Source organism: Lagopus muta, chromosome 1 (genome assembly GCF_023343835.1).
Source record: "Lagopus muta isolate bLagMut1 chromosome 1, bLagMut1 primary, whole genome shotgun sequence".
Lineage (NCBI taxonomy): Eukaryota > Metazoa > Chordata > Aves > Galliformes > Phasianidae > Lagopus > Lagopus muta.
Genome location: NC_064433.1, coordinates 135,293,667 through 135,310,439, shown reverse-complemented (window position 1 = coordinate 135,310,439; position 16,773 = coordinate 135,293,667). Strand labels below are relative to the sequence as shown.

The 16,773-nt window shown below is 43.5% G+C and overlaps 1 protein-coding gene across 44 annotated transcripts in view; it reads right to left on the bottom strand.

Annotated features, from left to right (window-relative positions):
* The window catches only part of LOC125688938 (E3 SUMO-protein ligase RanBP2-like), a 180,385-nt gene that overhangs the window by 63,025 nt on the left and 100,587 nt on the right, over positions 1-16,773 (bottom strand). Inside the window, exons 1-5 of one of the 44 annotated variants that reach the window (XM_048935843.1) lie at positions 5,178-5,438; positions 2,657-2,724; positions 2,055-2,166; positions 1,159-1,311; positions 290-520 (exon numbers count right to left, since the gene is read on the bottom strand). The exons of the other annotated variants lie outside the window; for them this stretch is intronic. Coding sequence (XP_048791800.1) covers positions 290-520; positions 1,159-1,311; positions 2,055-2,166; positions 2,657-2,724; positions 5,178-5,252 — 639 coding nt within the window. The 5' untranslated portion in view covers positions 5,253-5,438. Of the gene's footprint in view, positions 1-289; positions 521-1,158; positions 1,312-2,054; positions 2,167-2,656; positions 2,725-5,177; positions 5,439-16,773 lie in introns of those variants that run through there. 44 annotated transcript variants of the gene reach the window in all.

Sequence of the window (16,773 nt, the reverse complement as noted above, 5' to 3'; positions counted from 1 at the left end):
TCCCAGGTGAGACATTAACATACTCTTCAGCAGCAAAAGCCCACAAACGGTTTGCCTGAGCAATTTCCTCCCTGACAGAGCTGCTGTATCTAACTTAGTACTTCAGCTAGAAACTAAACAATTCCATAAGATTTAAGAAAATCCCAAGTAAATCACTGGGTTTGGCAAACATCACAGTTGAAGGAATTAAGTCACTTGAGCATTAGCTGCCACTGCAACGTTACTAAGAGAATAACACCAGTTTCAAGGGTATGGGAGATGATGGCAGGATCGAAATATGATTCAATACCTCAAATGTCTTTATGACACATGAACACCATTCCAAGCTTGAGTCTACTGGTATTTTCTTCTCTGCCTCCTGACAATGAAGCACAGCATCTCTTAACCTATTATTTGAACGGTAGAGAGCAACCAGTCTGATGTTCAGGTAGATATCATCTGGTCTCGCATAGAGTTCTGTCTGAATCATATCAAAGAGCTGATTCCATCCATCTTCACCTTTATGTTCCAGTAACTGCTCCTATTAAATACAAAGGCAACATGTTCACATTTCATTCTCCACGAGAGCCTTTTCAGCAGCTACATCACCTGTTTTCTCACTGCCACTACAGACTACATTACTCAAACTACTCTGAAAAGCTGTTGGGGCCTAGAGTGTTTTACAACATTTCAGAAGTGGAAAAAAAAAACCAAACCACTTTAGAGTTTGCATCACATAGATGCTAAGTAAGATGCTAAGTTAAGAGCATCAAATCATTTGGTTCAAAGATGGCACACCTTGATACAGAACAGGCTAAAAAAAAAAAAAAAAAACAAAATACAAAAAGCCCAGCAAACACCACACACAAAACCCCAAAGCACAAGCCTCTCAACACTTCCATTTCATTGCTGTTGCACTACAGAAAACTAATGCCTGCACAAAAGTGAGATAGTATGACTGAAAGCATTTACACAGTATTTGGGAATAACAGCATCTCCTACATTCTACAGCTTTTAATTCAAATAAAAAAACCCTAGAAAGCAGTGTAGTCTCATAATAGAGGCAATATTAATCTAATCTTGACTTCTTGGATACTATTACTAACATGGTTTTCCCATCAGTTACAGAAACTGCAGTTTCTACTAGGCACAGAACAGAGATTAGGAGTTGGAATTTACCTTCAGTCTGTAAGCAGCAGGACTCCCAGGGAAGAGCCTGGCAGCTTTCTCAACCCAGTACTTGGCTCTTCCATCAGTGATGTTGTTACTACACAGCAACTCCGCAATCTTCAGCACAAGATCTTTCTGCATTGGATTCAGCTCCACAGAACGCTGGATTTCCCATGCACAAACACAAGAAAAAAGGTTACTGGTAACTTGATCTTGCAGTCCATACAGAACAAGAAAGAAAATATGGACCCCAATAAACAGACCCAGCAAGTCAAGTTAGAACTATCAGTAAGTATTTTCTCACTACTTTCAGAAAAGTCTCCTTTTTGAAAGGCCACCCTTGGTTTCTAACACCCAGACAACTGCTGGAATCCAGAACACCACAAGAGAAATAATGCCAAAACAGCTCCTCTGCCTCTACCACCAGCTGCTGCCCTACTCAGACCACTGGACCAGGAGTATCTCTAGTCTAACCTAATGTGGAGGCTTCTGAAAAATCAGAATTAAGTCAGGAAGACTGACAGTACTCCACTGAGTGGCAACAAGACTTTTATGCATATCCTCTCCCTCCCCAAAGCCCAAATAACAAAACGTTGACTGGATTTCACATTGATACACTTGCCTAATCAAAACTGTGTTTGCCCTGTCCCCTCTACCTCTGAGGAAACAAACAAACAGAAAGCCCACCACCATCAAAAAACAAACTGTGCAACTGAGAAACACTCTCAGTCCAGTCTTTCAGTAGCAGCTGCATTACTGCTGTTACCATAATCCCTACTACAGAATTCTACAGGGGTCACAGATTCTTCGTCCAGTGGGAAGAAAATCAGAGCAGGCAGCACAAAGATCAAGTCCATTTCAGATGGAATAAAGCAGGACATCAGGGAGGTGAGGGAAGTGCTTACCTTGTAACACCCAAAAGCTTTTTCTATGTTATCCTGAGCTTCATAAATCTGTCCCAGAAACCTGTGAGCTTTGGGATCTCTCTCTTGGACACTGAGATAAGTAGAAATATATCTACAGAGTAAATTAAAAAACAAAACAAAAAACAAAACAGAAGGATCAGTACTGCTCAGTAATACAAGACCCCCCACAGCCTGTAGCTAATGTGGGAATGTAATCTGTCATACAGGACATCCAGCCATATTTAGTTCTAGGTGCTTGATCTAGACCTTCAAGTAAGGAACAACATTGTTTCTACATGTACAGATTCTACATATTTGCCTGCAAGTACTGGCCTTTATTAAATAAAGCAGTAGTTCACAGAAACTGCACGAAGGCCGTAACACAGTGGCATAAAAGACATTCCAGCCAGGTGAGTTCTTACAGCACACTATGACTACCCATCCTTTAGGCTGCTCTTTTAGGCAGGTTTAAACGGCATCCAATTCTCCCATTCACTGCTACCTCAGAACAGCATGAGAATGGTTTTGATTTCTCCGCTCCACTTCACTTAGCTTTTCTATCACATGTTAAAGAACAGAACAACATACGTAACATTTATTACCTTTTAGCAAGTTCATATTCTTTTATCTCAAAATACAGCTTAGCAAAAAGGAATCCTTTCAACGATCTCTGAAGGAAAGAAAACAGGACAGGTACATTTTAGATATACAGTACTGCTGAAGTAATTGAACAGGGAGACCTTTCTTTTCAGGGATGCATCATATTTCTAACAGTTTCTTCATAGTTACCAGCTCCAGTTCACTCCTCCTATTCAGGGCTTTGTTTGTGGAAGATACAGGATTAAGAAAATAATGTTTTTCCCCAATAACTGACAAAGGCTTCTACCAAAGCAAAACTGGGGTTCCTGACATTTCATAAACACTTCTGACTAAACACAAGAAGAATGGGGCCAGCTACAGATCAGCTTTTTTTCTTGCAATGTATCTACGTTGCAGAAGAAAACAGATGCCACAAATTAAGAGTCCAGCTCCTCCTGTTCATGCTTCTGTCACCTTCATCTCTTGCCCGTCCTCTTTTTTTTTTTTTTTATATATAATCTTCACTTTTATTTCCTTGTTCTGTCCTTCAGTCAATACCTGTGGAGAGGTATGTTTCACCTTTCACTCACAGAGTCCTCAAGTTCAAGTTCACTTGGACTGATAACATCAGCACTAAATTACTGCACTGAAGAAACTTTTTTTTTTAACCTGTGTGAATGAGCTCGAGAACTAGGAAGTCATGAGCAAAAACTGCATGGTAAACATGAACCAGGAGACAAACCTAAACCTGGGGTCCACGTATCACTGCCACAGTAGCCTCTGTTTGAGAATCAGGAATCAGGAACTAGTTACACCTAGGACTCCAGATGTGAAACAAACTTCTACAATCTACAGACACTTGAATTTAGTCTCCTATCCCCTTCCTACCCCCAGGTTACTCCTGAAAAATTTTTACACGTGGATTCAAAGGAACACCAGTCTCCTACTTTTCAGTCTGTATTTTGAAGTAAAACATGGATACACTGACATGCACAGAGTGCAATCATGCGAGACATCTCCTTGGAAACAGGGTTGGAAAGAAACTTCAAAATAAATGCTTACAGCCTCGTACAACCCTCCTCTCCAAAATCAACACCCCAGAAAAACCAGTAACTACTTCCATCACTGACTGTGCTATACAGCCAGTTACAAGCATCACTGAAAAGATGAAACCAAACCCACAGCACTTGGCCTTGAGCACTACTAAAGGAGAGGCAATATCTTTTCGCTGAGCTCCACAAGAATACCAACACTGTTGAAGATTATCTCCAAATTTAGCAGCGATACATTCAACATTGTGCAGCCTAAACAGCATCAAAATCAACCAAACAAAGTGAAGGGACAACTCCACTGCTGTTGAAGATCAAAATGAGGACTCATGCAGGCCTTACACTCACATCAAGGCCCTGCTGCATCACAGTGTGCATTCACATTACACAACTGCTGAATATTCCACGTCTGCAATAAAACCAATTCAAAGCAGCAGAGCGGGACCTTTCCGGATGAAACTGCTCCTATGAACCTCATCAGTCAGCTCACCGTGACCTGCACACCATTTTCCAGCTATCAGGGAATCGTCTGGCTGCCCAGTTACTAACGCACAGCAGCAAAGCTATTTCCCCCACCACTCCCTCTCTTATTACTGATGTTTCAGAACGCTGTCACACAGATGAGAATAACAGCCATACAACACACCAAAGAAATTCAGAAGCTTAACAGTATGCATTCCCTATTTGGGTTCCTCAAGAGAGGGAAGGCTGGAAGCTCAGGAACTCTCGCAAGACCTCATTGTGGCTTTCCAGTACTTGAAGGGAGCATATAAACAGGAGAGGGAATAGATAGTGATAGGACAAGGGAGAATGGTTTTAAGCTGAGACGGGGGAGATTTAGGTTCGATATTAGGAAAAAGTTTTTCCACACAGAAGGTGGTGACGCACTGGAACAGGTTGCCCATGGAGACTGTGGATGCCCCATCCCTGGAGGCATTCAAGGCCAGGCTCCATGTGGCTCTGGGCAGCCTGGTCTGCTGGCTGGCGATCCTGCACATAGCAGGGGGGTTGAAACTAGATGATCATGGTGGCCCTTTCCAACCCACGCCATTCTATTCCCACAGAACAGGATGGATCCGTATTTCACCACGCCGCTGCGCTCCTTCGGAAGTTACCGAGGGCTCACCAGTTTTAAGAGGCGCGCAGCGGTAGCAAACCACGCTTCCAAGGAAGTATATCCGCGGCCTCCCTCCCTCGGCTTCGACTCCCCACCCACACGACTCCACGAGCCCCTCAGCAAGCTCTGACTCACCAGCGCTCCCGGCAGCGGGAACGCCACGACCCCCCCGCCCCGTACCCGAGGGATGAGGCCGCAAAGCGCCGCCCGGCCGGGCAGCCCAGCGCCTTTCCCGCGCACCGGGCCCGCCGGCCCCCGACGGCCATCCCGGGCCCCGGCAAAGCCCGCAACCACCCCTCGGGCCCGGCACCCGCGGGACGAGCGGAAGGACGGGGCGGGCGGGGAGCGGACCACACCGCGGCCCCGGGCAGTCCTCACCTCTCTAGAAGAGGAGGCGGCGGCCTGCACGGAGGCGACGTATCTCTCCACCTCGGGCTTCGTGCGTCGTAGCATGGCGCCGAGCCCGGCCGTCCGGCCGGCACTCCTCGAAGGGAACCGCGCCGAGCCTCACCAGGAGAAAGAGCAAGCGGCGGAAGGCCGGCACTCGTACGCTACGCAAGTTCCCGCTCCACACACGCCGCAACGCCCTCCGCTGCCGATCGCTGCCGATCGCGGCGACGCGCGACGTCACAGTCCCGGCGTGGGGCGGCGCACGCGCCGAACGCGCGCATGCGCAGTGTGAGCGGCTGGTGCGCGGTTGGTTGTCGCGGCGGCGGGAATCTGAATTGCGGAGCGTTACGCCGCTCGGCGCGGGCTTCCGCTCGGCGCGCCGCCGGTGCCGCCCTCAGCCTGTCCGCCCTCGAGCGGTCTTAGGAAACAGCGCCGCGTGAGGCCGTGCTGAGGTGTTTTCCTCACCTGTAAGGACGTGCTGCGTCACCGCGAATGTCAGCGTCACCCGCCAGCCATCGATCAGGCTTTATTGTTCGGATTCGTAGACGACGAGCTTTGAGCTCTGGGTTCCAGGCACCGCGAGTAGCAGAAATACTTGGTTTCTGTCCGAAGCAGCTTGTAAGATGGCGAGATGCGCCAACCCAGGAGACGGGGCTTAAAAAGCGATGTTCTGAGTTTTGTGGTTCTGAGCACCGGCGCCGCCCCGTGCTTTAGTTCCTGCCAGGGAGTCCTGGCTGCTGCTCACTGGAGGGGCTGATCTGTTTTTCTGCCGGTTCTAAGCAAAGTGGGGCCACCAAGCTGCAAGTTGGTGAAGTCTCATTCATGGGGAGAGAATCACAAATGCACCCCGCCCAGCATTGCTAAGCCCTAAGGCTGCTGCTGTACCCAAGAAACACTGACTACCTTGATAGGAACTGAGCACAGGGCTTGCAGCTGCCAGAGGCAGAAAGGCTTTAGGCGCAGGTCCTTCCTCCTGCAGGTACCTCCCCTGGGCTTTCTAAAGTGCTGTTAGAGTGCCAGTATTATGGGATAATTGTAGTACATAGATTTTCATTAAAGTTGATGTATTATGAAATCTGTGCATTGTTCTGCCTTAATCTAGCTGGGGGTATTCATGAATCTGGTCACCTTTTCCCTCCTCTTATGGTGGGATGTGACAGTGCCACATCTACAGTTGTTGAACATCTCCAGGAACAGTGACTGCATCTCCTCCCTGGCAGCCTGTGCCATTGCTTCACCACTGTTGCTGAGGATGAATTTTTAATAATATCCAATCTGAACCTCCCGTGGTGCAACTTGAGGCCATTCCCTCTCATCCTATCTCTGGGAGGCCAATCCTTACCTCGCCACAACCTCCTTTCGGTTCATCACCTTATCAGGAGAGTGATAAGGTCTCCCCTGAGCATCCTCTTTTCCAGACTGAACAACCCCAGTTCCCTCAGCTGCTCCCTGTAAAACTTGTGCTCCAGACCCTTCACAGCTTCGTTGTCTTTCTCTGAACACACTGCAGGGTCTTTCTTGTCATAAAATCAGCCTCAAAGCACGTACATCTATGTGAAGTATTTACAGTACTGACAGGCCAGGAAGTGAACTTCAGCGCCAGACCTGTAATTGTCCAGGCTGCCTAATTGCTAGCTCACTCCCTGGCTCTGTTTTGCACTTCTTTTAATTAATGCTCTTGATGACAATAACCATGGTTATTACTTCAATGACAGTTTACTCCAAAGACAGCTGCTGAGTGAGCAGCGTGAATTTGAGCAACATTCCACTGGGAAAACAAGAATACAGACAAAAAACTTCATCATGAAGGTCATTAAATACTGGAACTGTTGCCCACAGAGGCCTGTGAAATCACCTCTTCCTTGGAGATGCTCAGAACTTGGCTAGGTAAAACTTTTAGTACTGATGAAGCTTTGAAAGTCACACTTGCCTGGAGCAGATGTTTGGACTACCTGACAGTCCCTTCCTTCTGAAATCTTTATGGGATGCAACAGGCTTTGAAGCCCCAAGACAGCCTTGATGCTATTTGTGGGGTCTGAAACACACACCTGTGTTAATGGCACAGAAACCACTGCCTTGCTGCTACTGCACATCGTGTTCACTAACACTAACTTGAAGAAACAGCAGAAAACATTGTGTTAGGGCCCCAGGACTGCCACAGAGCCCAGGGGAGACTGATGGCTACACACTGTGAGTGAGGTGTGGATGTAACCTTGCGAGGCAGAGCTTACTGTGCAGCCTCAAGTTAGGGATTGTTCCCAGCTCCCTCAGCAGTAAGGCTGTGCATATGGTCAGCATAATGTGGAAAAGCAAAACAAAACAAACACACTTGAACTGAGTTACAATGTAAAGGAATCATTGTTGAGTATTGATGGGCTGAATCCATGTCACAGTCCAAAATCTCAACAGTGTTACTATTACGCTTGTTACATACGTTTTTTGGGGGGGAATTTTCAGTCATGAACACAGCAATGACTGCATTCTGCTACTGAAGTGTTATTGCATGGGATAACTGTATATAACCACAAAGTAAAAAATACCCTACCTAGCACTAAATGGCAAGTCTGGGATGAAAGTTACACTACAGTGAAAAGAGTAGAGAGCAAAACCTGGGAGGAAGATGTGCTTTTGAACTTCCTTTCTTTCAGAAAACCTGGTGACAGTGCCAATCAGAAAATATCCAGAGGAATCCAGCTGTTGGTTATGAAACAAATGATAATTTATTTTTTAAACCTAAAAACTAAAGTGCATTTCTAGGACAGGCAGATGTCTCCTCTAAGTCAGGACAGTAAAAGAGTTTTACACAGATAGCCACAGGTAGAAGCACAGTGAAGGAAGGCTGCCTAGATGCTTTTCCTCCCATCTCAAGTACTCACATAAAAGAGGTGATACAGGTTTTAATAACATTAGCCTTTATTGATGACACTGGAAAGATGTTCCAAAGCATTTGCTTTTCCATAAACAGGAAAGAAAATTTTGCTTGCTATGAAGTAATGATATAAAAATTGTGTTTCTAATATGAAAAAAAAAAAAAAGGTTTGCATACTTGATAACAGTACCATCAAGAATTCCTAAGCAATGGTATTTTTGACAGAAAAGGGAAGAGCAAACTTTCATGGACAGAAGTCAATAGTATAAAGCAAGCACAAGCACACTGCAGTGAATTCTGAGGATTTGTGAGCACAGTTCTTGAAGATGGCTGAAGAAACAGATCCCAGTAGGATCAAACTTCACATATTTACACTCACAGTGTAAAAGTAATATTGCCAGTTAACTCAAATACGCATTTTCATTGCTGTTCCAGAAGTCAGGGAAGCCTAGAAGCTAAACTTCAACCTCAGGTGTTCACACCCGAAGCAAAGTTCCTCTTGCATCCTGGATAATTAAGGCAAATTCTGTTATCTTTTGAAAATACCTCATACAGAGTTTCTGCACAAAAATAAGGAATAAAAATAAAACTATAGATATATATTGAATGGAACACTGTTACATATGGCCCGGCAGAATAAGGCACCAAAAGTAAATCAAAGGCAAGAGCTTATAGAAAAGTGAATGTGTTATTCTGAATGGAATACAGCAAAATTCAAGTAGATCTGAGTATACTTGTTTCTTGCAGTGGGAATTAGACTTCATACAGACATTTCATGCTAAGGCTGATGCACAGAGATTCAGCGTGTAAGTACAAACTATCGAAGCAGGTCATTTGTACAGTGACTGTGTTTAGAAAGGCGCTACTTTTCAAACCACCTTCAACAAGGCTCCTCAGTGGGACTATTGGACCTGAAATCTAAGCATTATTTTTCCGGGAAATGAGGTCTGTTTGGTTTCTTGCCCAGGCCACGGGGAATTTTGTATGCATGCTTCATTTGCATGCTGATCTTTTCATTACTATAAATTTGCATATTGATATTTTCATTACTATAAATGACACTGCATGCCCATAACGTTGGGCCTGTTTGCACAATGTGCTTTTGCAGGTACTCACAAGCATATTTTCTCAATCTAAAATTCCTCAGAGATTACTGTGCTCAATGGCCCTCTTGTATGGGTGCATTATCAGGGTCAGAAACCTCTCAGGTGAGCTGACAGAAGCGTGGTCTGTTTATCAACAAATCTGTATTTGTACGTGTACTCACAGAGAGAATGGAGCATTTCAAGATGAAAGGCACGCATTGTAATCTGTTGTCTGATTACAGCCTCAGAGTCCCTCCCAAGTAACAGATACAACATTTTCATAAGGAAAGGGGAGAGCACAAGAAGTCTTCACTTCCTTCCCACAGTTTCAGCTAATTTCTTCAGTCTTTTCTTCAGCTCTAGAGGAAACTTCTCATAGCACTTTTTGCAGACAGGCTTCATATCAAACTCCACAAATTTATTTCTAAAATGACATAGCAAGAAAACAAAGTCTTAGTGGAAGGGATCCTGAAGAAAATAAAGGGTGTATTAAATGCATGCAGACAAAAAAATGCAACTGCACTTTATACACATGTATGAAATTACTTTCAGAAGCTCATACACATTGCAGACCGTGACTGAAATACTCTGAGTGAGTGATGCCCCATTTATAACTGTGTCTCTGAAAAAATCTTTCAAACTCAGCTGTATTGCTAAGCAAACAGAGCTTAAAAGAATAACATAACAGTATTTCAAGTTGCAGTTTTGTGAAAAATATTTGGCTGTGAGCCATGAACGCATGCAAAAACGTTAAGTAAAAGCATCCGTAGCACTGACCAAAGAAGAAAGGAGCACAGGTGGTGGTGAGAAGAAAAACAGTTTACAAACAGATGGGCTTTTTCTTTTTCTGCTTCTCTTTCTCCTTCGCTTCACGTTCCCGTTTGGCAAGGCGTCGCTTAAATTCATCTGGCATTTTCTCATAGCAGTGTTTGCAGACAGGTTTTAGATCAATTTCAACAAACTTATCTCTTCAGAGTGAAAGGCGGAAAAAATAAAGGACGAAAAAGGACAAGAATTAAGAAGACTGAACTGAAGGAAGAACGGAACAGGCAGCTGAAAGAGATGTAAATCAGTAAACAGAGCAAGAAGAAGGCACAGGCACATTGTCTCAGTGTTGTTCAGACGGCTTTTGTACTGTAACAGTTAAACCTACAGCAACATCCAGTATTGTAAAGAGAACCACTGATATGTTGTGAAGGCATCACACCTATCGACTGACTTACTTGAGCGTTAACTTAGTGTTGCAGGTTGAACAAGCAAAACAGTTCACACACCATGCCTTATTCAGAGCAGATACAACTAGAGCAAGGGAAAAAAAAAAGAGTACATCATTAGCATTACCAAAAAAAGGAACAGTTAAGCTCAAATGTTTGTGAAATGTGAAAAACAATCATTTGAATCTTGTAGCAAGCATTAAGGTCTGCAATGATAACGAGGCAAGACCTGGAAGGCACACCTGATTGTTGCACAGTGGGACTCAAGCAATGATAAAGCTGTCTCGCAGAGGGCACGCAGCTCTGCTTTGGAGAGGAAGTGTCTTCTCTTTGTTCTGTACCTCAATTTTCAGTTACTCCTCTCTTTCAGTATACCTTGGCACCTTTCCCTGCCAAATGTTGCTTCTGTTTCCAACCATAGATCAAGGATTCTGACTAAGGCTCTAAAGTTCCATGTGGAGCTCTTGGAACTGGTCCAGAGGAAGGGCACTAAAATGATCAGGGGGCTGAAGCACCTCTCCCATGAAGAAAGGTTGAGGGAACTGGGCTTGTTCAGCTAGAGAAGAGAAGGCTCTGGGGAGACCTCATTGTGGCCTTCCTATATTTGAAGGGAGTGTATAAATAGGAAAGGGAACGGCTTTTTACGAGGGTGGATAGTGATAGGACAAGGGGGAATGGTCTTAAACTGAGACGGGGGAGATTTAGGTGAGATATTAGGAGGAAGTTTTTCACACAGAGGGTGGTGACACACTGGAACAGGTTGCCCAAGGAGGCTGTGGATGCCCCATCCCTGGAGGCATTCAAGGCCAGGCTGGATGTGGCTCTGGGCAGCCTGGTCTGCTGGTTGGTGACCCTGCACATAGCAGGGGGTTGAAACCAGATGATCATTGTGGTCCTTTTCAACCCAGGCCATTCTAAGATGCTACAATTCTATGACTCAGGACAATGTTCTTTTCTTACATTTTGTCAGCAGCAAACAGAACCAGAACTTTGTAAAGCCAAACTTCTTTTCCCACACTATGGGGCAAGCACATCCACACATGCTTACATTTCTTCTGCTGCTTGCCAACATAATACCAGTCAAAGCAAAGTCTGCTTACAAGAGATCTCAATCAATAATGCAGTCTCTTAAAAAACTGCTGCCACAAGAGTTTGTTTCACCAGACAGAGAGGAAAAACTGGATACTCATCATTTGTGACAGCAGTGTGAAATTTGTGTGTAGAAATGAAAGAAGAAATGTAGAATAATTGAGGATGCACAATGAAGATAATTACTACTTCATATTCCGTTCAGTGATTGAAATGTACAATATCGAGAGTCAGATGATATGGCATGACATGACAACACAGAGATGTGAAGATCAGACAAGGCTGCAGTTACTCATTCACCCCAAGCCCCAGTTCTCCTCATTCAGGATCTCAGTGCAGAGGACAGCGCTTCTGGATTGTTGTTCTGCAGGTGGAGTCCAGTCCCAAAGTGCGGGGAAAGCACATTTCTGGAATGTAGGTCTCACCCTATATTTACATGGCTGTGAACTACTTTATGGCTCCTTTCATGGAGCAGAGGCTTCCTCCCACTTCGAGAATGGCTTTGGCTTAGGTGAGGCTGTGTTACAGTGTTTACTTCAGGCAGGTGTAGCTAGGAACAAAATAATATGACTGCACGTGGAATGATTTGCCTTATGGCATTTTATCATTGATGACAGTCCAAAAAGCTACAAAACAATCACTCCTCCTCAAAATTAAGGCGCTTCCAGTTATGGCTTCCCAGATCTGTTCAGGTACAATTCCCTCCTGGTTCTGTGAAATTATTATCAGCCTCTATTTTCAAAAGACAGGTGCCTGTGACAGATAGGTGAATATCTCCAGGAACCAAACTGAAACAATGGAAGGCAGGCACTTAAAAACAAAAAAATCCCTCACAAAGTCCACCTCAATTGTTCAGTATCTAAATATTTTTCCAAATCTATGTCATGATCCCTAAATTCACTCGAGGAGATGTGGTCATTGTCACAGTTGTACGGGTCCCTTTTGAAAGCTGGTGGGGACAGGAAGCCTCCTGTGCATCTCTCAACATCCCTGGCCTTTGGTTGTTACTAAAAGGTTTCCAGCTGACCACAGTTCTCTTCAGCTCCTGTTTGATCTTCCATCATCATGAAACACCTGCTGTAAGGTCTTCTTCCCCTTTGGCCTCTGACTAATCACATCTATTTGAGTTTCTGATACAGAGAATGCTTCTTTGTGCTTTAATGGGAGCAGTGAGGGATTCAACAAAGGACCTTCCTTCCACTTTTAGAAAGAACTTTCATCAAAACGTAACATTGAGAAAAAAGCTAGAGAACTGCTTACCATCTCCTTCAATCACACGATTGCAGTGGAAACATACATCACCAAACAGCTGAAGAGGAAGGAGAAGCAATGAATTTTTAATGTCATGATTTTATTGACAGTAATTTCTCAACTGCATTTCAATCGCTTTCCTGTTTATTTCAGTTTAAACAAAGGAGGACGATGGCAAGTCTGATTTTGGGTTTCAATTCAATCTTGCATCATCTGATCATCAAAAGTCTTTCTAATATTAAAGATGAAAACATTTCCTTACATCTCCTTGACCCTCTACAAATATGGTTTTGTTTTGCTGTTTCCCTAATGCTGAACATTGGAAGTTCAGCAATGAAGAGTCACACACACACTTTTAGTAACCCTCCAGCTGAACATCTGTACATCCCTTCAACACACAGCTCCTGCCCGGTGTACATTCTTGCTCTATCATGACTGCAATGCTATTGCTAACAATGTCATGGCATTTATTGTCTGCAGGGATGCCAGCAATATTTCAATCACCTGCCCTTCGTCACTGACAGATTTAGGATCCATCTGTAATTAGCAGATGCCTTACAACTCCCACCTGTAATCCTCCCTTATTTGTCCAAGCAAAGATGTGTACGTGACACCTTGCACTTGGCTGCCACAGAAGAAAGGTCCATCCATTATGGTGCTGGACTGCACAATCAAGGGAGGCTGGAGGCAAACGGTGCAACTCCATGCATCTCTTCTTTAAATGCAAGTGGTCACTAGGTGGTGCCCTCTGACAAATTTTGTCTTTGTTGGTCTTCAGCAAGTGGATGAAAGAGCTGCTTGATGCAGTCTATCTTAACACACAGTCAACTCAGAATTGCAGCTGTAAGGAAGGCCACCCTACACAAAGGCTTTGTGTTAAACCACAGCTCCTGAGTGGCAAATGGTCTTTATGTTCTTGGGAAAACCTGAGTGTCATCAGCTGCTCTGATCTTAGAGGTGTGTAAAAGCTTGGAACGGCTCAACATAAGAAACCCTAAGCTTGAAGAACAACTAGATTCTGATTAGCCCAGCTTTCCTTTATGAATTACCCACCGTTTTCTTTTTTCAGTGCAAAACTTACCTATAGAGAAACCCATATCAACTGCCTGCAGTGGAACACCTACCAGTTAACTTTATACTCACAGGTGATCATAAGAAAACAATCTCTCTCACTTTCCATCTCCCATTAATAAAATCTGTTGGTGAGTTTAAAAATTGCAGTTTTCAAAAGCATGCAACCTTACCTGATTGTAGTGGGTTTCACAATAGGCCAGGCCTTTTCTCTCGTAGTGACGATGACCCAGGAATGGCTTCTCACATTTTGCACAAACGAAATGCTATGAAGAAAATTAGGGATTGATTTTGGATTTCTTGTGAATAATGGTGTTTTTTTTTTGAGAAAGCAAACCAACAATCCCTACTGAACAGGACCAAAGCCTTCTGAGTCACTGTGCCATCTTGAAAATAAGAATTACCACTTGCTTTGTGCTTTACATCACTAAAATAACATTCCTTTTGCTGTCTTTTAACATTTCAACCCAAAACTTCCAAAAAAGAAAAAAAAAATGCACTGAGGTGGTTCTGATATGTTATTAATGACAGAATAAAGTGAGATCAAATAATTTTCACCACTGTTACATCTTGTGAAGAAAGCACTTGCTGGAGAAGAATTTCACAACAAAGACTGCTTATCTTCGTAACTTCAATGGAAGATTAAGAACTAAATCTTGCACATGGACTTGAAATAGGAACTGTCACCTAAACTGCTTTAGAAATATTTACATGGCCAGTAAATGGAAACCACAGAAATATTATAATGCCCACTAGTATTACGTTTGTCACAGAACTTGACGGCCTTTCTGTATCTCCTGCTTCTCACTTGGGGACATTTTCTTCTACATGGACCTTGCAAGGCTTCCTTGGACTACTGATTTTAGCTCTGCAGGCAGAAGTCTTTTCTCAGTGGAAGATCAGACACAAGAAGGTTGAAAATGGGGTTAGGAGATGCATTTGCTGACCACTGCTGCATACTTTTCTAATCCTTTCATGGAAACTGATCGGCGACATTCCAGTTAAGTAAGTGAACATTTACATTTGTGAAGGACAACGTGTCAGCTGATGTTTACCTCCACGTGCCACTGTTTGCCCATAGCATTCACCACACGTCCTTCAATTGGTCTTCTACATGCTCCACAGATGGGGACGCCCATTTTGTCATGGCAGGGCAAACAATATAATTCTCCCTTCAGCTCACGAGCATCAGCAGTAAGTTCCTTCCTGTTCAGAAATTCATTAATTGAGAGCATGAATAAAGGAACTGAACAAGTTCAACTCAAGAGCTTCTGTAGACATCATTTAATTTTGAGCACTTGTTTCAGGAACTGTATTTCTACTACAATAATGTATTCAGCAGCATCAAATATGCCAGTTCAATATGATTATTTTTTAAACAAGGCTGATTGATTCCACAGGAAACTAAGAAAAGCCTGCTATGTAGGATGCATCAAATCTCTCTGAAAATAGCTACTGAACTTTTCTCACACAGTTAGAAAGCTGTAGTCATGCCTGCCTTGCATTCTGCCTCTCTTCACACCAGTATCTTTCTTGGATTTACATAAATGTAACTGAAAGGAAAATGTACTCCTCTGCATTTTCTCCATGATATCAAACATCAGAGAAAGAATAACATAAGCTGACAATAGCTCTGGCACAATACTACTGCTGTTTTTCAGATCAGCCTCTGCTATGATCCTGAAATGACAGCTTCCTTTGTAGTACAAAATAAACAACCAATAACGTGTGCTATATCCTACAGTGCCCCCTGATCCACGCATCAGTGGGGGATGTAGAAACATGCAGCTACGTATTCTGCAGCTGCAGAAGCTGACAAAATGAGGTGAGAGAAAGCTTAAAAGAAAAGCATACTTTGGGCAACTCAAATAAAAACAAAGAACATAGGCAAGGTAATGACTGAAGCAGCCCCAAAAGACCACCTTTCCACCCTTTATAGCAGAAAAATAATGTCAGTGACTTTGCTGCCATAAGCAAGTTTGTGCCCACATTTCCTATTTCCTAAGACACTCTGTGCTGCACATTACAGTCTTTCCTCACTTCCCAACACATCACCCGCTGTTTGAATGGAAGGTCCAATTCTACCACCCCAGGAGACGTAACCAGACACGTATCTAGCAGCAAGGCACTCAGAACTCATCCCTTTTGCCTCTTGTACAGGACTGGTTTCCACTTTAACACAGAAGTGGTGAAACAAATAAAACCAGCATTCTCCTGTTTCTTATGTGGAACTCAAGTTACCCGCAGTTTGCACAGTTGAAATGATCAGGGTGATAGGGATCATTTTTGAAAATGAGGGGTTGCTCGTCAATAATGGCGTGGCACTTCTGGCAAATGTACTTTCCCAGGCCTCTGGCTTTTTCCCTGTTATGGCAGGGACGGCAGAGATGTCTGCAACGACATAAAAGAAGACAGCTAAGTACCAGCACCTGTTACTAGGTAAAAAATAGAAATCAAGCATCTAATAGAAACTCATTTCTATCAGTTCTTTTGTGGAGTAGAATGAAGGCTTTAAAACAACTTCTTTGGTAGGCAAAGCCGAGTTCAGAAGAAGGCATATTATCTTCTGTCACCACAGAAGTATCGTTTGTTCAATTCCTTTCAATTTCATGCTTTACCCTCAAACTCTTCAACATTTAGATTGGAAGCTGGATGACAAAACTGGCCCTAACTCTGTAAATAACTCTGTCTATCACATTAAAAATATGAAATCAATGGCTACATAGTCTACTTAAAAAAATCCATGAAGGATCCCACTGAAGTGAGAGCATTTATTAATGAATAGGGTGATAAACTGGACTCAAATTGGGAACCCATGTTGGAAAAAGAAACACCTATTTAAAAATGACAATACTTCTGCATCTGATTCAGTTCTAAGTGTCTATCACAGTATCCTACCGATCCTGAAACACCACCAGGTACAAAACACACACCTGACATCTGGTGAAGTAGGCCAGTAGTTAATATTTTATGTGCATCTTTTAAGATATCCACTCTCAGTTTTA